The sequence below is a fragment of the Bombina bombina genome, chromosome 5 (genome assembly GCF_027579735.1).
Source record: "Bombina bombina isolate aBomBom1 chromosome 5, aBomBom1.pri, whole genome shotgun sequence".
In the NCBI taxonomy this organism is placed as follows: Eukaryota; Metazoa; Chordata; class Amphibia; order Anura; family Bombinatoridae; genus Bombina; species Bombina bombina.
Genome location: NC_069503.1, coordinates 342,154,337 through 342,177,093, shown reverse-complemented (window position 1 = coordinate 342,177,093; position 22,757 = coordinate 342,154,337). Strand labels below are relative to the sequence as shown.

The window sequence follows — 22,757 nt, the reverse complement described above, 5'->3', positions numbered from 1 at the left end:
TTTTTCACAAAAGTATAGACTACAATTTCAGTGTATTTGTACTGATATGAAAACACGTCAGATGACAATACATTACTGTGTAAACTGGTGGTAACAATAAGAATTCCCATTAAAGTCTATTGAGACATTTTATGTTACATTTGGCACATTTCATTATATTATGATGTGAAACTATTTCTCTAAAACTGAGAAAAAAACACAAATATTCCTTCATCATTAACAAAACACTAATATTTCCATTGGATGCAACAGTAATGCTTATTCTAAAATCTATCAAAGCAAAAATAAATGTGCATTTCTATGTCCTGGGAGCTAAACCTCCATTTCACAAAAGCTTTACAATATAACCCTGTATATTCCAGTGTACAGTACCTCAGCAAGACTCTGAATTCTATTTCCATCCTCATGAATGAATTTGTATTTCTTATTCAGTCTCTCAGCTTTATCCTCTAGATTTATCAGTGCATCCTTCCTGTTCTCCTTACGTGAAAACAAGATATCATCTGCCCAGGCCTTCATGATTTGCTGGATTGCTTGTATGTTGTCTTTTGATTGCTGTACTCTTTTTTCCAGGTCATGCACTATGGTTTTCACTTTAACTATATAATCCCAGCAATTCTCCTGCTTCCATGTAAAATATTCTTCTGCATCTTGGAGTTGCTCGTTGAGATACAACATGTCATCTTTAATTAAGGGATATTCAACTTCTAGAACAGTTTGTTTTAGTTTATTGTACCACTGAACTATGAGATCCAGGCTTCTTATATACTAGTTAAATAAATAGAAACAGGATAAAAATGCATTAAAAAAGATTTAATATAAATATTTATATTTCTCACTGAATCTCTTAAGTAACTGTGGACAATTCAAGATTTTTACTACTGTTGAGATTTCTATTTTATTCATATTTCTTAAAAAAGAAGCTAAAGTCAAAATTAAACTTTCATAATTCAGATAGAGCATGCAGATTTAAGAGAATTTCCAATTTACTTCCATTGTGCAGTTTTTTTATATGCACACTTTTTGAGGCACCAGATACTACTGAGCATGTGCAAGAGTTCACAGTGTATATGTATGAGTCTGTGATTGGCTGATGGCTGTCACATGATATAGGGGCTGGCAAATTGAAATAGATTTTGAAATTTGTCAGAAAAGATCTATTGCTCATTTGATATTCAGGTAAGTGCTATTGCATTTTCTTTCTACTAAGCACTTGATGATTATGCAATTCTACTGTATGCAACAGTTCTTTCATAAGGAATAGGAAACCCTTTTATTTCCCAGAGATGTGACATTTTCAGTTCATTAAAAGGTAATAGTGCAATATCCAATTTTGTCAAAGTTTATATTTTAAAAGCCTTTCTGTGAGGCTAAGTTGCTGAAATTATTTAGTATCAATCTCAAAGCACTTATTGTAAAGCCTAGAGGAAAACTGTAAATGCTTGCACACTCTGATGTAACCAATCACTTCATAGTATGTAGATGCATGTGCATTTAACTATACTGTTGAAACATTTGGCCACTCCCTGTAAGACTGCAAAGAATTATGATGCCATTCTCATGCCTAATGGTGGTCATGAAAGGGACTGAGGGAATTGAAGTCAGAGTGACTTCTGAAACATTGTTTGATCTTGCATCTGTTTATTAAGTGTAATTTAATAGAAAATGCTCTAAATGTGTTATAGCATTATATGCAAGCAATAGTGCAATAATAAAACTATTAACCCTATTTGCAAAAGGGGTTAAATACATAGTTAAAGCCGGTAAAAGTCCCAATTAAACACATACCAAAGTCAACATTAAACTTTTATGATTCAGATAGAGCATGCAGTTTTAAAAGGCTTTCCAATTGACTTCCATTATCAAAATTGTGCATTCTTTTTATATGGACAATTTCTGAAGCACCAGTTACTACTGAGAATGTGCAAGAGATCACAGTGTATATGTATATGAGTCTGTGATTGGCTGATGGCTGTCACATGATACAAGGGGACAGCAAATTGAAGTACATTTTGAAATTAATCAGAAAAAAAAAATCTTCTGCTCGAGTCATTTAAAAAAATTGCATACTCTTTGTATTATGCACTTGCTAATTATGCAGTTTCACTGTATTTAATGGTCCTATCAACTTCCATGATTCATAAAGAGCATGCAATTTTAAACAACTTTCAAATTTATTTTCAATCATTCCCAACTTATGCAGTATTTTTATATTCACACTACTTAGCATGTGCTATAAGTCACAGTGTATACATATGAGTCTGATTCGCTGATTTTTTGATTATGTGATTCTACTGCATTTAATAGTCCAATTATAATAAAAGTTATAGCAATTTAGTGCATGTAATGTTTGCATTAGAATGCCCCTTTAAGTATGATGAAGTTACTCCAGTCTGACTAGAGGGAGTGGAACTAAAACAATACTCAGAGGTTTTGTACAGCAAATAATGCAAGATATATATTAGCTGTATATTACACTATATTGTTTTATTTTCAATTAATAAACACTTTACAGGGACATTAAATATTGTGTTAAATATTGTTTTAAGTTCCTATTTTATATTAAAGTTTAAATTGGTGCTAGGTATTGCAGCTTTAAGACTTTCGACCAATTTAGGTTCTCTCCAAGCTTCAGCCGTTTGTCTTATTGAATTTCACAATAAAGGAAAATGAAAAGCTCTGCAATGCTGAGACCTCTAATCTTAATGAACTGAGATCATTATTGCATCTCACCTATAATCTTTATGAAGAGAGCACACATATTGTGTTGTCTATGTATATTAAATACACATATTAAAACAAAATTGCAGGATAAATCATACAAAAATACTCATATAAATGTAATATGTTAAACATAAGAATATTTTAAGAAGACAAATATACATTTATTTTACAACATCCATACCTTGTGTAAAATCTCCCTCTTTTCAAAGATTACTAATGCTGCTGTAGGGATCTCTGTTTGATGTAGTATCTGCAGGTATTCAACCTCTCGTAACACAGCCACAAGCTGCATAAAAAATGATTATACATAATATTAATGCAATATCATATGTACTGTATAACTAAAATGATCTTATATAACTGTATATATAAACAAGTATTCTGTTAAAAAGATTCCATTATAGATTATATATTTTAGACTGGGGTCCCATCAAAACAGCAAGATGAGTTGTATATAAAGCACCAAGACTTTCAGTAGTTTGTTTAGGTAACCATTTAATCAACAGCAGAGCATTCTTGATCCATATTGCAAATGCTTGCTACAAAAAAAATCTGAGGCTCTATATGTAATATTTTTGTGGTATTTAAACTGCATAAGGTATTTTGCTAGGATACTTTATGCTGAAGCCATGTATATAAATATTTAGACTTTTATTTACTTTCAATTTTATGTACCATAGACAAGGGTAAGGGTAATATCGAGCATATTGTGGCTATATACTGAGGCATAGTTCAATGCTCATAATTACATACCCAAAAACATACAAATGTCCAGCACAAGTGTATTTTAATGTGCAAACCACCGAGCCACTACATTCAGCCCCTGCTAGATACAAAAAGATACAATGTAGCCATACCATCCAAACATGATACTTTATTCAGCCACGATAAATGCAAGGATCAGCTTTTCATCATTACATACCCCCCATTATTCCCCAGACTGGGATCATTGTTTGTTTTCCCATCACAGTTCTGACCGACCCCACTCATGGAATGCCCAGTCCTGCCCACTGAACATTCAGTCATGCCCCTACAGTCATGGCCCCGCCCACAAAACACAGATGGGCCTCCAGGAAAACCTTTACCCTCTTAAAAAACAGCTGTGACACCAATTGAACAGTACATCTAGATTTATAAAGCTTTTTATTTTTATGCAAGCTTAGTGCACTGTTGAACAAAGACAACGTCTACCTAGGTTCATTAAAATAGTGATTATTTCACACTTGGAATATGTTTGCAAATAAAATACTACCTGAATGCCCATTCATTACTATGAAAATGTAATCATGTACTAAAATACAATTATTTAAAAAAGGGTCAATTATACACAACAATAACTGAACATGTAAAGAGGCTATGAACCCTAATAAATAGTTATTGTTTTTGTTTCCCAAGTCCTGAGATTATCACAGACATACTTTGGGTAACATAAGATAAATATATATATATATATTATATATATATATATATATATATATATATATATATATATATATATATATCAACAAAAGGGAATAGCAAATTATTAAATATTGTATAGTAGCAAGAATAATTCCAAAACCTTAAAGGGACACTCAAGTCAAAATTAAACTTTCATGATTCAGATAGAGCATGCAATTTTAAACAACTTTCCAATTTACTTCCATTAACAAAATGTGAAAATGTGCACAGTCTTTTTTTTATTTAAATGTTTTGAGTCACCAACTCCTACTGAGCATGTGCAAGAATACACAGCATTTGTGTATGCATTTGTGATTTGCTGACGGCTCTCACATGGTACGTGTATGATTTTGTGATTGGCTGATGGCTGTCACATGGTACAGGGGGGAGTGGAAATAGACATAACTTTTAAAATTGTCAGAAAAAAATCTACTACTCATTTGAAGTTCAGACACAGAGGCCTATTTAACAACGGTCTGTCGGACCTGATCTGACAGTGAGGATCAAGTCCGACAGACCTCGCTGAATGCGGAGAGCAATACGCTCTTCGTATTCAGCATTGGACCAGCAGCTCTTGTGAGCTGCTGGTGCAACGCCACGCCCTGCAGATTCGCGGCCAATCGGCCACCAGCAGGGGGTTGTCAATCAACCCGATCGTACTCGATCGGGTTGATTTGTGGCGATGTCTGTCCGCCTGCTCAGAGCAGACGGACAGGGTTATGGAGCAGCGGTCTTTAGACCGCTGCTTCATAACTGCTGTTTCTGGCGAGCCTACAGGCTCGCCAGAAACACGGGGCGTCAAGCTCCATACGGAGCTTGATAGATAGGCCCCTAAGTGCTATTGCATTGTCTTGTTATCTTGCATTTGTTGATTATGCAAATTTACTGTATTGACTGCCACTGGTCCTATAACACTAAATCTAAGCTCATGTAAAGCAGAACTCTACACTAACTATACATTTCAAAGGTTAAAGGGACAGGAAACCCCACATTTTTCTTTCATGATTTGGATGGAACATACAATTTTAAACAACTTTTTACTTTTGTATTCTATCACCAAATTTGCCTCATTCTCTTTATGTCCTTTGCTGGAGGAACAGCATTGCCCTACCACCAGCTAGATGAACATATCTAGTTAGCCAATCACTAGCGACAGCAGCTAGCTCCCACTATTGTAGGATATATGTGTATTTTTTTCCAACAAGGGATACCAAGAGAACGGAGCACATTTAAAAGTAGAAGTAAATTTAAAAGTGGCATAAAATGACATGTTTTATCTGAATCATGCAAGTTTAATTTTGACTTTACTATCCATTTAAATTTTCAATCTAGAAGTCTGCATGAATACCATTCACTTTTGCATGTAAACTGTGAAAAGTAATAAATATAATAAAATACAATACAAAACAATATAATATAAAGGAATGGGACAAAAAAAAATATCACAAGAATAACTGCTCACACTAAAGGGTAAATTCATCAAGCTGCATTCACAGCTACTGAGACAATGCAGTGTGGGCTTGCATGAGTGACTCTGCACCCACAACATTTAAGGAGCAGTTCCTGCTTTATATTCTCTCACCTCAGAGGTGGTGCAGATTAAATGCCCTGAACAACCAAGCTCGAGGGGATTGACAGGCCCTGCTCTTACACCATAGGCTGAGCAAGAGCAGGGGACGGGATTGCACAAGAGCATAATACACAATGCTGAATTGCATGTGGTGATTGCAGGCAGACTCTCTGCTTAAGAACCTGTTCCCCTATATAATAAATGTGATGAAACAGAGGACTCCATTGATCAAGCAGTGGAAGCTGCGTTGGAGCCCTTATGGTCATACAACCACTGCTTCTCAACCCTGCTCATTCAGGGTGATTGATAAGCCTTGTCCTTGTGCATAAGAGGAGGTGTGGCAAAATAATATTGTTGTGCAGTAAAAATCTCAGAGTTGGTTGGACTGTCAAATTATAAATGGAATCCAAACTTTTATCAGTTCATTTCAATCAAAATAATTTAATTGGATTTCTGACACTTTGCTTCAATGTACATTTATTGCAAATAATACATTTTATATATTACTTTTAACAGAAAATACAGAAAGATTAATGAAATTCATGCAGATATTTTAAATGGAAATTTAACCCTTACAGTCATCTAAGAGTTCTATTTTTGTACATATCCTACCACATTTCTTTTTTATAGACTAGACTACAGAAAATTAGCCAAGATGAAAACAGTGATTTTAATAGGCAAAATCTAACAGAGATGTTTAATTTATGGAGTTGGCAAATTAGCATCTTGATGGATATGTTATCATATACACATACTGAGGATGTATCTCATATATGTAGGGCTACAGTTTACACAAACACACACAGGCGCACACAAATCACCAAAGAGATTAAGTGGAACTCACACCAAAGGCAGCAAATATTAAAAAAAGCATGAAATTGAGAATTTAATTACAGCTTTTGGCAATAAAAGTGAAAAGCTACAACTGTAGACATTGTTCTACTATATTAGCTTTATTTTATCTATGGAGACAAATCTTACAGAGAAATAGCTAAACATTTTGGCAATAGAATTATTAAAGATCATAGTCCTTTCATGTTTTATCCTTTATCATTGACACTGTTTTCACCATAATCCTCTTCAGGGAAAGTCTATGAATGTTCATTGACGCCCTGTTCCATTACAGACCTCAACATATCAATGTCAGCATAAGAATAGTAATAAGTTCCTGCTTGGTGCAGCTGCATCTTTGTTTTCTAGTTTATTGGCATCTCCTGAATGCTGTATAACATGCTATCAAATAGCTCTTGGCTTCAGTTTGAAATACAGGGCAAATTAAAATTTTTATTAAAGCATTCTCTGAAGCTTTTAAGACGTTTATACATTTTATTTCAGGTGAGTAAATATCATATACCTATTCACTGGATATCAGGGGCAAGATTACATATGCCGCGTCGCCCGCAAAAGTCGGCAACGCTGGTTTTGACGTGGTTTGGTATCACAAATACGTCGCTGCATATAAATGCGGCACGTATATTTCACCCGTTACCCACAATTTTTACTCCCATAATCTAACATAGAACTGCGTCGCAAATCGGTATCACATATTCAGCGCAAGGACTTACGCAGAGAAAATGTAGACATTTTACTCCATTTTCACCTCGCCACACATAGGCAGGCACAGCAAGACTTGCGCCGAGTATGTGAGCACTGTAACCCCCTTAAAATAGTAAGTAACACCGAACGCATGTGCAATATCTATCTACCTCTTGAAAATAACTAACACCTAATGCATGTGCACTATCTACCTGTCAGCTGTCAACACCCGCCGCAATAATTAATAAACTATATTAACCCCTAATCCCACAACGCTATATACCTAATAAAGTGATTAACCCCTAAACCGCCATTACCCCACAACGCAATATACCTTAATAAACTTTTAACCCCTTATCCGCCATTCACCCATATTGCAAAGTACCTATTAAAACTATTAACCCCTACCATCCCCCACCAACGCAATAAACTTAACCTATTAACCCCTAATCCGCCATTAACACACATTGCAACAAACCTAATAAATCTATTAACCCCTAATCCGCCAAACCCCCACAACACAAATAACTAAATTACTAAGCCCCCTAACCTAACAGCCCCTAAATTAACCCAGATTACATAAATTAAAAAATACTAAAGTTACAAACAAATAAAAAAGCTAACATTACTTAAAAATTAAAAAAAATAAGATTAAATTAATCTAAGATTATAAAAAAATTCTAACATTACATAAAATAATAAACCAAATTATCAAAAATAAATTCAATTTGCAGAAAAGTAGAAAAATCCACAGCACCTTAACGAATTTCCAACACTTTATTGAAACAGCTTTATCCCATACAGGTACAAAGCAGGTAGCAGCAACGTTTAGGGATATTATCCCTTATTACTAATGAGCCTCATCTGGTGAGATACATTTATAGGCCTGCAATTTAACCCATAGTATACTGTTACAAAGTGAATTTTATCACTCAACATCACCACCTAGTGGTTATAAATATTACTACAGTTAAACACATATATAAATTTAAAAACATTATACAATTTACAATTTACCTATTCATCTTTTGATACACCTATATACAAATCTTTGTTGATATTCCATATCTTCTGATTAATATTACCATTTCCTCCTGAATTTTTTTATTAAACATCCATTTATTATAGAAACACTTTGAGGTCTAGCTCTCTATTGATTCCTTTAGGAATTAAAGCATCCAATTTATATATCCAATAGGACTCTTTTTGTTTTAATATGGTTTCCTTATTGCCACCTCTTCTTAATTTATCCACTCCATCAATAATGTGCCACCGTAGTTGGCTTATATTGTGGCCTGCACTCAAAAAATGGCAAGATACAGGGGCTTCCTGGTCCCCACATCTAATATTGGATCTGTGTTGACTCATCCTATCTCGTACCCTTCTGGTAGTCTCACCAACATAGATTTTTGAACATGGGCATTTAATAAGGTATACAACATAGGATGAGTCACATGTATAGAAATTGTTAATGTTAAAAAAATTTCCTGTTTGGGGATGTTGAAATTCTGTCCCTTTAATGACTGCACTACAACTTGCACAACCCAAGCATGGAAAAGTTCCATAACTTTTTTTAGTGATGTATTTCTCTTTCTTTCTTGATCCTAAATCATTTCTAACCAACATATCTCCCAAATTTTGGACTCTTCGATATGCCATCATAGATGGTTTTTTAAAGGATTCAATATTAGAATTACAATTTTTAAGATGTGCCAATGTTTAGATACAATGTTCCTCACTTTCTTACTAATAGGGTTAAACTGTGTTACACAAACTAACCTTTCTTCATCTTCTCTATTAGCTCTAGAAACATTGTTATCTTCCTGTACCCTCATGATCTCTTTCTCAGTTAACTTCCTAGGGTACCCTCTTTGTAGGAACTTGTCCCCCATTTCTTGTAGTCTGTTTACAACTAAGGAATCGTCATTTATAATCCTTTTTACTCTTTTAAACTGACTACGTAGTAGAGAATTCTTTAAGGACTCATTATGAAATAATAAATGGATGTTTAATAAAAAAAATTCAGGAGGAAATGGTAATATTATGCAGAAGATATGGAATATCAACAAAGATTTGTATATAGGTGTATCAAAAGATGAATAGGTAAATTGTAAATTGTATATTGTTTTTAAATTTATATACGTGTTTAACTGTAATAATATTTATAACCACTAGGTGGTGATGTTGAGTGATAAAATTCACTTTGTAACAGTATACTATGGGTTAAATTGCAGGCCTATAAATGTATCTCACCAGATGAGGCTCATTAGCATGATTAAGGGATAATATCCCGAAACGTTGCTGCTACCTGCTTTGTACCTGTATGGGATAAAGATGTTTCAATAAAGTGTTGGAAATTCGTTAAGGTGCTGTGGATTTTTCTACTTTTCTACATATTTGGAGGTTTTGACGGTCCCTCCTGCTACTTGCACCTTATAGCTGTGGAGCTGTACACTGCCTGTTTATATTCTTGAATTCAATTTGCAGTGTGCGGAGGTGATCGTACGAAGAGGATCTCCACGCTCCATGGTCACGGTCTTCAGTTCCGCGCCGGCTTGTTTCTGGAAGAAGATATCGCCGCTTGGAAGAAGACTTCATCGCAGGACTTCAGGAACCGTGGGTACCAATCTGGGGGTTAGACTTAGGCTTTTTTTTTTGGTTTTTGTTTTTGTTTTTAGATTAGGGATTTAATGGGCTTTTGAAAAAGAAATGAATGCCCTTTTAAGGGCAATGCCTATAAAAATGCCAATTTAGAGGCAATGGGTAGTTTAGGATTTTTTAGTGTTAGGTTTTTTTTATTTTGGGGGGTTTGGTGGGTGGGGTTTTTTACTGTTAGAGGGGTGACTATTTTTTAAAGTAAAAGAGCTGTTTAACTTAGGGCAATGCCCTACAAAAGGCCCTTTTAAGGGCTATTGGTAGTTTAGCACTAGATTAGGGGGTGTTTTTATTTTGGGTGGGCTTTTTTATTTACATAGGGATTAGGTTTAATTTTTTTATTTTTGATAATTTGGTTTATTATTTTATGCAATGTTAGAATTTTTTATTTTTTGTAATCTTAGATTAATTTAATCTTAGTTTTTTTTATTTTTAAGTAATGTTAGCTTTTTTATTTTAATTGCTTGTAACTTAGTATTTATTAATTTAAGTAACTGGGGTTAAATTAGGGGGTGTTTAGGTTAGGGGGCTTAGTAATTTAATTAGTTATTTGCGTTGTGGGGGTTTGGCGGTTTAGGGGTTAATAGTTTTATTAGGATTATTGCATTGTGTGGGTTTTTTTTAGGGGTTAATAGATTTCTAAGGTTTGTTACAATGTGGGTGAATGGCGGATTAGGGGTTAATAGTTTTAATAGGGACTTTGCGATGTGGGGGGGTTGTTGGGGTTGGCAGATGTAGGGGTTAATACTTTTATTAGGTAGATTGTGATGTAGGTGAATGGCAGATTAGGGGTTAATAGTTTAATTAGGCATATTGCATTGTGTGGGGGGGTTGTCGGTTTAGGGGTTAATACTTTTATTATTAGTTCCGATATGGGTTTGATGGCGGATATAGGGGTTTTACATGTCGGGCTTATTTTTGGGAGGTTAGACTTTTACGGGAGATTTTACTTTTTTTTTTTTTCCTAGGCGCCGGCAGTTTCTAACGTGCCGGAAGTCACTGGCGACTCCAGAAATTTGTATTTACACTAATTTTTTAAGGGCAGTACAAAAGCTGAATGCCCTTTTAAGGGCAATGCCCATACAAATGCCCATTTAGGGGCAATGGGTAGCTTAGTTTTTTTTTTAACTTACGTTTTTTATTTTGGGGGATTGGTTGGGTGGGGGGGTTTACTGTTGGGGGGGACTTTGTAGTTTTTTGCATGTAAAATAGCAGTTTAACTTAGGGCAATGCCCTACAAAAGGACCTTTTAAGGGCTATTGGTAGTTTATTGTAGGTTAGGGGTGTTTTTATTTTGGGGGGCTTTTTAATTTTTATAGGGCTATTAGATTAGGTGTAATTGTTTTTATTTTTGATAATTTTATTATTTTTTGAAAACTTAGAGTTTTTTATTTTTCATATTTTTAGTGTTTATTATTTTTTGTAATGTTAGGCTTTTAATTTTAGTAATTAGGATTTATTAAATCATGTAATTTAGGAATTTTAATTGTTATTTTTTATTTTATTAGAATAGTAATGTTAGTTAAATGTATATATTTTTTTTATTTCACAGGTAAGTTTTTATTTATTTTAAAATAGTTATATCGTAAATTTTAATTTAAAGTTAGGGGGGTGTTAGGTTTAGTGTTTAGCGATGTGGGGGCTGGTGGTTTAGGGGTTAATATGTTTATTTAGTGTCTGGGCGGCAGATTAGGGGTTAATCATTTTTGTCGGGAAGCAGCGGATTAGAAGTTACTAGATTTATTTAGTGTTAGAGATGTGGGTAGGCGGCGGATTAGGGGTTAATAGGTTTATTTAATAGTTGCGATGAGGGTGGACAGCAGATTAGCGGTTAATAGGTGTAATATAGTATTTGTGATGCGGGAGGGTGGTGGTTTAGGGGTTAATAGGTAGTTTATGGGTGTTAGTGTACTTTGTAACATTTTAGTCTTCTTACTGAATAATGCTTCCTTTAAGTGATGTCATCCAAGATGGCGTCCCTTAGATTCCGATTGGCTGATAGAATTCTAATAGGCCAATCGGAATTAAGGTAGAAAAAATCCTATTGGCTGATGCAATCAGCCAATAGGATTGAGCTCACACTCTATTGGCTGATTGGAATGCAAGCTCAATCCTATTGGCTGATTGCATCAGCCAATAGGATTTTTTCTACCTTAATTCCGATTGGCTGATAGAATTCTATCAGCCAATCGGAATCTAAGGGACGCCGTCTTGGATGACGTCACTTAAAGGAACCATCATTCAGTAAGAAGACTTTGTTTGAAGAGGATGCTCTGCGTCGGATGTCTTGAAGATGGACCCGCTCCGCCGGATGGATGAAGATAGAAGATGCCGTCTGGATGAAGACTTCTGCCCGGCTTGGATGAAGACTTCTCCCGGCTTCGTTGAGGACTTCGGCCCGGTTGGATGGACTTTTGCCGCTTCCTTGAGGATGCATGTCCGGTCTTCAGAACAGTAAGTCGATCTTCAGGGGGTTAGTGTTAGGTTTTATTAAGGGTGTATTGGGTGGGTTTTATTTTTAGATTAGGGTTTGGGCCGCAAAAGAGCTAACTGCCCTTTTAAGGGCAATCCCCATTCAAATGCCCTTTTCAGGGCAATGGGGAACTTAGGTTTTTTTAGATAGTATTTTATTTGGGGGAGCTGATTACTTTGGGGCAATGCCCCGCAAAAAGACCCTTTTAAGGGCTATTGATAGTTTAGTTTAGGCTATGGGTTTTTTTTTATTTTGGGGGGGCTTTTTTATTTTGATAGGGCTATTAGATTAGGTGTAATTAGTTTAAATATCTTGTAATTTGTTTATTATTTTCTGTAATTTAGTGTTTTTTTTTGTACTTTAGCTAATTAAATTTAATTTATTTAATTGTTGTTAATTTAGTTAATTTATTTAATTATAGTGTAGTGTTAGGTTTTATTTTACAGGTACTTTTGTATTTATTTTAGCTAGGTAGTTATTAAATAGTTAATAACTATTCTACCTAGTTAAAATAAATACAAAACTTGCCTGTAAAATAAAAATAAACCCTAACTTAGATACAATATAACTATTAGTTATATTGTAGCTAGCTTAAGGTTTATTTTATAGGTATTTCGTTTTAAATAGGTATTATTTAGTTAATTATAGGAATTTTTATTTAGATTTATTTAAATTATATTTAAGTTAGGGGGTGTTAGGGTTAGACTTAGGTTTAGGGGTTAATACATTTAGTATAGTGCCTGCGACGTTGGGGGCGGCAGATTAGGGGTTAATAAATGTAGGTAGGTTGTGGCGATGTTAGGGATGGCAGATTAGGGGTTAATAATATTTAACTAATGTTTGCGAGGCGGGAGTGTGGAGGTTTAGGGGTTAATATGTTTATTATAATGGTGGCGACGTTGGGGGCAGCAGATTAGCGGTTAATAAGTGTAGTTAGGTTGCGGCGACATTGGGGGCAGCAGATTAGGGGTTAATGAATATAATATAGGCGTTGGAGATGTTGGGGGCAGCAGATTAGGGGTCCATAAGTATAATGTAGGTAGCGGCGGTGTCCGGAGTGGCAGACTAGGGATTAATAAATATAATGCAGGTGTCGGCGATGTCTGGAGCGGCAAATTAGGGTTAATAAGTCTAAGTTTAGGGGTGTTTAGACTCGGGGTTCATGTTAGGGTGTTAGGTGTAGACATAAATTTTATTTCCCCATAGGAATCAATGGGGCTGTGTTACTGAGTTTTACGCTGCTTTTTGGCAGGTGTTAGACTTTTTCTCAGCCGGCTCTCCCCGTTGATTCCTATGGGGAAATCGTGCACAAGCACGTACGACCAGCTCACCGCTGACTTAAGCAGCGCTGGTATTGGAGTGCGTTAAGGAGCAAAATTTTGCTTAACGCTCACTTCTTGCGCTTTAACGCAGGGTTTGTAAAAAACCTGTAATACCAGCGCAGCAGGTAAGTGAGCGGTGAGAGAAAACTGCTCGTTAGCACCGCATAGCCTCTAACGCAAAACTCGTAATCTGGCCGTTATATTTATTTCTAAATCCAATCAGTTTTTTTTTTAATAATTTAAAAACGTATAAAAACGTAAGCAAATATTATTTTGGTCATTTTTAAATGTATTCAATATAAAAATAATTTAGTACCTTTGGATCAAAATTGACACTCAGAAGTCCATTGTCAGGATTACGTTTAATTAATGGCCTATCCAGATTGAATGCACAGATCTCATCAACTTCAGATCTCCATTTCTCATACACAGATTCTTCATAATGATCTAATAATGTCATCATCTCCATGTATTTCTGATAAATTAATGCAGCATCAGGGCTTTCCATGCATCTAAAGTAACAAAATAAAGTTACTAACAATTTTGCAACGTGTATTACTTTAAAGGGACATGAAACCCCATTTTTTTCTTTTATGATTCAGAATACAATTTTAAATTCTCTTCTATTATCAAATTTGTTTAGTTCTCTTGTTATTCTTTGTTGAAGAGATATCTAGATAGATAGCACGCACATGCCTGGAGTGCTGCATGACAGGAAACAGTGCTGCCACCTAATCCTCTTGCTAATGTATAACATTGTTGCAAAACTGCTTCCATATAGTACTGCAGACACAAGCACTCTCCTGAACTTTCCCAACTGCTTTTCAACAAAGGATAACAAGAAAACAAAGACAATTTGATAATAGAAGCAAACTAAATTTGTTTACAATTGTATGATCTATCTGAAACATGAAAGAGAACATTTGTATTTTATGTCCCTTTAATGTCAAAATTAAGTATGCACTTTACTCCTCCTCAAAAATGGACCCATATAGATCTGTCTTAGATAAACATTTGCATTATTGTCCCCAGTTTAATAATCATTCCTTGTAATATAAAACACAGACATGTTTGTCACCTGTAGCCATTTGCTAGGATTGAGCTAATAATGCTAAAGCCCTCAGTAACACAGGAGTTGACAATGCAACATGAAAAATCACTTATTTTTGGATGCCCCATCCCCAAAAATGTATATATTGCAGTTTTCCTACATTAACATTTATATTCTTGGTCATATTTAATTTTTTTACACCGCCCCATGAAACATTTTTGTGGGCAGCCAAGTGATCATATGTGTGGGAATACAGGTTTCCTCAGAGTATGTGGAATTAGTGGCTACATACCCATTTCTATACTTAGGATTGCAGAGATTAATTTGCCCACTGATTTTCCATTATATGCTGTAAACTTGGGATTGCTGGGTACTTAACAATTCTCTGTAATTATTATGTAAGTAATTGAGTCTTCACATATGCAGCTATAGTTGAGAATTCACATAATAAATCAACCCCATAGGGTAATTCTAAATTAAATATTCTAAACTTACGGATGCTGAATAAATCTGAAATTTGACCATGAAATCTGTATCCTGTCCTTAAGTTCCCTTATCCATTTCAGAATACCAGATGTTTTTGGCATATTTTTATGCACGACTACATTGTCCACCTATTATAAAAAGAAAAATGAAAATACTCAAGTAAAAAAACAACCACCATGTACTTTCTGCTTTTTTGGTCTGTTTTACATATAAATAAATGGTGCTTTATTTGATGCAGATTTAAAAATAGTTTGCATTTTTACAACATACCTGTTTCATGTGCTCATTATACAATTGATTACACTTATCCAACTCTTTATCATACATATGAAGAAGAATAACATAATTTGGGCTGAATATATCCAGTATAACAGGTCTTTCCAGAAAATAGCCAGCAATAGCCAACAACTGAAATAAGATATTTAAATGACTAAATTAGTTTAATATTCCTATGAGTGAAACAAATATAAAAAATATACGTTTTGGACCACAATACCAGAAGCTGCAGGGGCATCTGGAACTTGGCCATGGGGCACACATGTTCATTTGTTTTGTTCTGTCTACTTTTCTGATTAGCTAACAGCAGGAAGGACACATGAGCATTCGTTCCCCTATAGTTAACAGAAGCGTCCATGGTGACCATATTAATTTACCACAGTATGTATTTCCACTATCAAATTGCTGCTTGTATTCATAAACTGCCAGCTAGAGAGATGAAGTGGAAACTTTGATTGATGCTGCTACAGACAATAACATTGTAGTTCTACTTTGCTATAAAGCATATTCTCTTTCTTCATCTTGATTGGATTGTTACTTAATATTACTAATCATATTAGTGTTGCATATATACATGTCAGGCTATTCAGTATTAGCTTTTAAACAAGTCTTTGTGGTATATGCTACATGCTATAACAATATAGAACAATTTAAACAAAATTCACCAGCTTATAGCACATTGATTTTTTCCTAAAGTAGAACAATGCATTTTAACAATAGTAAGGATTTACAGCATTTTACCTTGAATGCAGATTCTAACCCAGAACAATCCTTAAAAGCTAAACAAAGAAGTGTTGCAAGCTGTGTCTCAAAATCCAACACTTTGGCCTTAAAGTCAAAGTAGTCATTTTCAAATTTCTGCAAGAAATACATTGTTAATTAATAAAAATGGCACTTGTAGATTGAATATGCCTAATATACTGTAATATATAACATATGCATTTGTTATAATTAAAAATGCTGAATGCTAAAATGATGCAGGTTCTGTGCGTTACCTTAAAGGGACCCTAAACACCTTGCAATTTCACAAATTACTATAATATTATTAAAGTTTATACTGCTACAAAGACAGTCCTTATTATATTAGCAGGATCTGGTCTTTTTTTTAGATAATTTGACATGATTAAGTTAACCATCCAAACCGCAGCCTATCTGTTTGACTGGGAGCAGCCATGTTGTAACGCACAAAATAAAAGGGCGGTCACGTGATGTACTGATTTGTGGAGTCGAATGAGCCTGCACAATTTTTTTATATTTTACTAAATATACACACATGGTACAGCTTACAGAGAAGAGCGAGTAGCCAACAGAGCAGCAGAGTAGAGTAAAACTTAGGAAAGGATCAATGTATTCACAATTTTGTTGTCCGGCTGTGAATATATCCAAAACGCTGCAACTGCTATAAGGTCTGACAGCGAAGTGTGCAGACAAGGTATACCGGTAGGGAGGATGTTAGAACATGGGTTTGCTTGCACAGTCACATACGGATGACGTAGCATCCATAAAGGTGCCCAGCCCTCTTGTCAGTGTCTAAATAGAAAATAGAAGATGATCTTTTAAATCAAAATAATAAAGAATGGATTTTTAAATTTTAAAAAAATGTATGCGTTTTGCATCCTAACACTTCAAGGATGTTAACACATTCATTAGTTACATTTCATTGGTGTATAGTATTTAAGGTCCCTTTAAAGGGACTTTCTAATACAAAAAAAATGACATGCCATAATATCAGATTTGTACATCACTGTATGAGCTAGATTACAAGTGAAGCTCAAACAATATCCCATGGTGCACTATTTTTACTACATTGTGCAAAGAATAGCGCACAATTAGGTATTACAAGTGGATGGTAAAAAAGATATTACCAAGAGAATCTTAATGCAGCCGCCATTTTTTTAGCCCACCCTATACTTTTAATAAATAGTGCAGGGAGTGCTATTAGCTCAATTGCAGTACTAAACAACTATAAAAAAGTTTGCACTTTTGGAGACCTGACATAAAGAGGCCCATTTATCAAGCTCCGGATGGAGCTTGAGGGCCTGTGTTTCTGGTGAGTCTTCAGACTCGCCGGAAACAGCAGTTATGAAGCAGCAGTCTAAAGACCGCTGCTCCATAACACTGTCCATCTGCTCTGAGCAGGCGAACAAAGATCACCGGAATTGACACCCCCCTGCTGGTGGACGATTGGCCACGAGTCTGCAGGGGGGTGGCGTTGCACCAGCAGCTCACAAGAGCTGCTGGTGTAATGCTGAATATGGAGAGCGTATTGCTCTCCACATTCAGCGAGGTCTGTCGGACCTGATCTGCACTGTCGGATCAGGTCCGACAGACCTTTGATAAATATCCCCCAAAGTTTTAATGCTTGAAAATATGCAGAGCAAAACACATGAAGAAAATATTAAAGTATTTCACTTAGGTTTATACATAATACATTTAAAATATTATTGAAAAAAAATGTTTTAGCACTGATTTAAAAGTATATGGTATATGACAGGGTGCTGGACTGGGAAGGGCTCAAAAGTGTATGCGTGAGTATGTATATATGTGCAAGTATGTGTATGTGCATATAAATATATATGTACTCTTATGTAACTTATATTTCAATACAAAACCATAGTATAAAAAGTAAGTAATGAACTCCATTATACTTGAGCGGAGGTTTGGCGCAACTACGGATTAGTACTCAAGTTATATCGGACATGAGTTTTTCAGCCCCCCCATAAAAGTCTATCAATTATTTTTTTTTATAGATATATATTTTACCAACCCCCCCCCCCCCCCCAGATATATGTAGAAATATGTATTTATGGATAAATGGAACACTGGAATGTGAAATAACAAAATTTATGCTACCTTATAAATTTATTTATTTCCGGACATGGAGAGTCCACAACGTAATTCCAATTACTAGTGGGATATTCAACTCATGGCCAGCAGGAGTAGGCAAAGAGGGCCCCAGCAAATCTGTTATGTGTAACTTCCCTTACCCATAATCCCAATTTGTAATTCAACCAAAGAAAAATGGAAAAAGAAGAAACACAAGGGTATAGAGGTGCCTGAGGTTTACTCAAAAAGACTGCTGAATATAATTAAAAAGAGGGCAGGGTTGTGGACTATCCATGTCCAGAAAGAAAGAAATTTATCAGGTAAGCATAAATTTTGTTTTCTTTCCTATGAAATGGAGAGTCCACGACATCATTCCAATTACTAGTGGGAACCAATACCCAAGCTAGAGGACCCTGAATGAATAGGGAGGGGGAAAAAAGGCATTAGGAGCTAAACAGAAGGCACCACCGTTTGAAGAACCTCTCTCCCAAAAGAGGCCTTAGCCGAGGCAAAAGATTTACATTTGTAGAATTTGGAAAAAGTATGCAGAGAGGACCATGTAGCCGCCTTGCAAATCTGTTCCAGAGAAGCTTCATTTTTGAAAGTCCAAGAAGAGGAGACAGCCCTAGTAGAATGAGCCGTAGTTCTCTCAGGAGGCTGCTGCACCAGCAGTCTCATAAGCCAAATTAATCATACTTCTTAACCAGAGGGAAAGAATAGTAGAAGTGGCCTTCCAACCCTTACGTTTTCCAGAGAAAACAACAAATAGGACCGAAAATTGACGAAATCTGTATTAGCTTGTAGGTAAAACATTTAGAGTACGCACAACATCCAAGTTATGCAAAAAACGATCCTTATGAGAAGAAGGGATCAGGACAAAAAGAAGGAACAACAATTTCCTGATTGAAGTTTCAATCCGACACCACCATAGGGAGAAAACCCCAATTTAGAACAAAGGACAGCCTTATCTGCATGAAAAACAAGGTACAGGGAACCACACTGCAGAGCTGAAAACTCAGAATTTTGGAGCAGAAGAAAAAGCAAGGAGAAACAGAAACCTCCAAGACAACAACCTTATATCAACAACATGCAGTGGCTCAAACGGAGCCAGCAGCAAAACCTGAAAAACTAGAATAAGACTCCAAGGAGGAGCAACAGGTTTAAACGCAGGCCTGATTCTGACCAGGACCTGAATAAAAAACTTGAACATCTTTGAGCAAAAGAATAGACAGTGCAGAAATCTGACCTGTCAGAATACTGACTGACAAACTTTTCTCCAGGCCATCCTGAAGCAACGAAAAAAATTCTTACGGTAAATCCTGTGAATAACAGGTTTACGAGCCTGAAGCATAGTATCAAAGACCGCTGCCGAAAAACTACATCTGGACGGCACTAGGCATTCAGTTTCCAGAGTGCTTCAGAGAATCTAAAGTTAAATGGAGGAATGGACCCTAATTTAGAAGGTCCTTCCTCAGAGGAAACTCTAATGTGGAAGAGATGACATCTTCACCATATCCTCAACCAGATCCTGCATGCCAGGCAGGAGCTAATAGAATCAGATGCTCTCTCCTGCTTGATACAAGCAATGAGTTGTGGAAGGAGAGAAAATGGAGGAAACAGGAATACTAGTCCGAAATTCCAAGGAACCACCAAGATATCTATCAGAGCAGTCTTGACTTAGAACAGTACTTCAAAAGCTTGGCATCGTGACAAGATTCCATCAGATCAAACTCTGAAATCCCCCACCCTGATTGGACTTTTCAAGGATATGAACCCGGGACCTCTCGCACCCAAAGCGAGAAACATACCCCTAGACCAATGAGCCACCACAATGCGAATCACTTCCTTCATGGCCAAGGAACTCTGAGTTCCTCCCTGGTGGTTGATGTAAGCCACTAAAGAGATGTAGTCCGACTGGAATCTGATTAACCGGACTAAAGATAATTGAGGCCAAGCTGTAAAGGCATTGAAGATTGCTCTCCATTCCAAAATGCTTATGGGAAGAGAAGACTCTTCCCGAGACCACAGGACCTGAGGTTTTAGAGAATCCCAAACAGCAACCGGCTGGCATCCGAAATCACAATCCCCTAGGAAGGTCTCAGGAAGCAAGAGCCCCAAGACAAAGGTCCTGTGAAATCCATCACGAGAGAAAGGATCTTGTTAGAGGATCCAGATTTATCCTCTGTGAGAAATCTGAATGGTCTCCATTCCATTGACTGAGCACGCAAGCTGCAGTGTTCATAAATGGAAACAAGCAAAAAGAATGATATCCATGGAAGCCACCATCAGACCAATCACCTCCATGTATTGAGCAACTGATGGGCGAATAGCAAACTGGAGAGAAAGACAAGAAGCAGGAAGTTTGGATTTTCTGACGTCCGTCAGGAAAATCTTCATGGACAGGGGAATCTATGATTGTGCCTAGGAAACACACTCCTGAAGTTGGAACTAGGGAAATCTGTTCCAGATTCACTTCCACCCAAAGAAACGTAGAAAAGATAACAACATCTTATATGAGATTTTGCTAGATGAAAAGATGACACCTGAACCAAGATGTTGTCTAGATAAGGCATCACAGCAATTCCCTGGGATCTGATCACTGGAAAAGAGACCCCAGAACCTTTGTGAATATTCTGGGAGCCATGGCAAGACCAAACGGAAGGGCAACTAACTGGAAATGCTTGTCCAGAAAGACAAACCTTGGAAACTGGAGATGATCCCTGAGAATGGGAACGTGTAAATAAGTGTTCTTCAGGTCTATGGCCATCATAAACTGACCTTCCTGAACAAAAGGAAGATTGGAACGAATAGTCTCCATCTTGAAGGACGGAGCCCTGAGGAATTTGTTGAGACACTTTAGGAATAGGATGGGACAGAAAGTTCCCTCCTTTTTGAGAACCATAAAAAGACCCTAGCCCCTATTCCTCTCCTAGGATGATAGTCTGTTATGCAAAGAGTATGTTCCTTCAAAGAAAGAGAAGGACAAAAATCTAAAAGTTAGCATATACCTACACAGCAGAATACTGCAAACATACAGCATGAAAGGATTAAAATAAGCAAAGAGAATGTTTATAGCAATCTCAATCCTATGGTTTACTGCCTAGAGAAAAGATAAACCATGAAAAATAAATTCCAAAACATACATTTAAAAATATTCTCATGAAAAATAAGCAGATAATGCTTATAACAATCTCCCGTATATATTATAACCTGAGTTTAAGCTACTTGCTAAATGGAAATCAAAGCTCAAACTCCCTGCTCCACTCAAATATATGTACTTTTTCATTTGGGGTGGGGGCATGAGCATCCAGAGGGGGTTTGACTTGACACCCATGGAAATTGCTCCATGAAAGCAAACAGCTTTTATTTGTCACAGTCGTGCCCAGAATTATTATTTATTATTATTTATAAAATATTTTACCAGGAAGGATACATTGAGATTTCTCTCATTTTCAAGTATGCCCTGGGATCACAAAACATTGCAATAAATACAATAGGGTACAATAAAATACAAAAACAATAATAATACACAATATATGCAAAAACTTAACATAGAACAGGTAGGAAATATATAATCAACCATGACAGGTGCATTCTGTTTTGAGATATGTAGAGAGGGATCTCTTAAAGGATATTAGGCTTGGGGAAGGTTTGAAAGTGTGAGGGAGGTCATTCCATAATTGTGGCGCTCTGTAGGAAAAGGAGGATAGAGCTGCTTTCTTTTTGTATTGAGGCAAGCTAAATAATGTGCTGGTACTGGATCGGAGGTTATAGGAGGTGGGAATAGCTGGGGAGAGCATTCTGCTTAGGTAGGGTGGGAGCTTCCCAGAAAGGCTCTTAAGCAGAAGGCAGGAAAGATGGAGGGTGCGTCTGGATTCCAGCGTCAGCCAGTTTAGTGATTTTAGCATGACACAATGGTGGGTCCCGTAGTTACATTGTAGCACAAAGCGGCAGAACGAGTTATACAATGTATTAAGTTTATTAAGGTGAGTTTGCGGTGCAGGTGCGTATACTACGTCCCCATAACCCATAATAGGCATCAGAATAGGAGTCTTTAAAAAAGGAATCATCCTTTCCTATACATATATGAAATTTTTCAAGCAGGCAAAAGGAAAGGTAATAAGCAGAACAAAATCCCGGATATGTGTCTACAGTTAAAGTGAAGGTAAAGTTAATCTGTCTGCCACAAAAAAATCAATATATCACTCAAAAATAATAGCATGTTCATTCATCAATTCTTATATTTTTCAATTTTACCTTTGTTATCTATTATAATGTGCTCCGATTTTGCTTCGAATAAAACAACCCGTTTTTTGTTTTTTTTCTAAACAACGATCACGTTGTTTAGACAGCCAATTGATTTTTTGGCCGTTAGGCGGCCGTCATCAATTGACGTCA

General features: G+C 36.2%; 1 protein-coding gene across 1 annotated transcript in view; it reads right to left on the bottom strand.

Moving 5' to 3' along the window:
* The window catches only part of DNAH11 (dynein axonemal heavy chain 11), an 851,888-nt gene that overhangs the window by 685,059 nt on the left and 144,072 nt on the right, over window positions 1-22,757 (bottom strand). Inside the window, 6 exon segments of the mRNA XM_053715724.1 lie at window positions 373-768; window positions 2,906-3,010; window positions 14,037-14,232; window positions 15,267-15,385; window positions 15,528-15,665; window positions 16,275-16,391. Coding sequence (XP_053571699.1) covers window positions 373-768; window positions 2,906-3,010; window positions 14,037-14,232; window positions 15,267-15,385; window positions 15,528-15,665; window positions 16,275-16,391 — 1,071 coding nt within the window.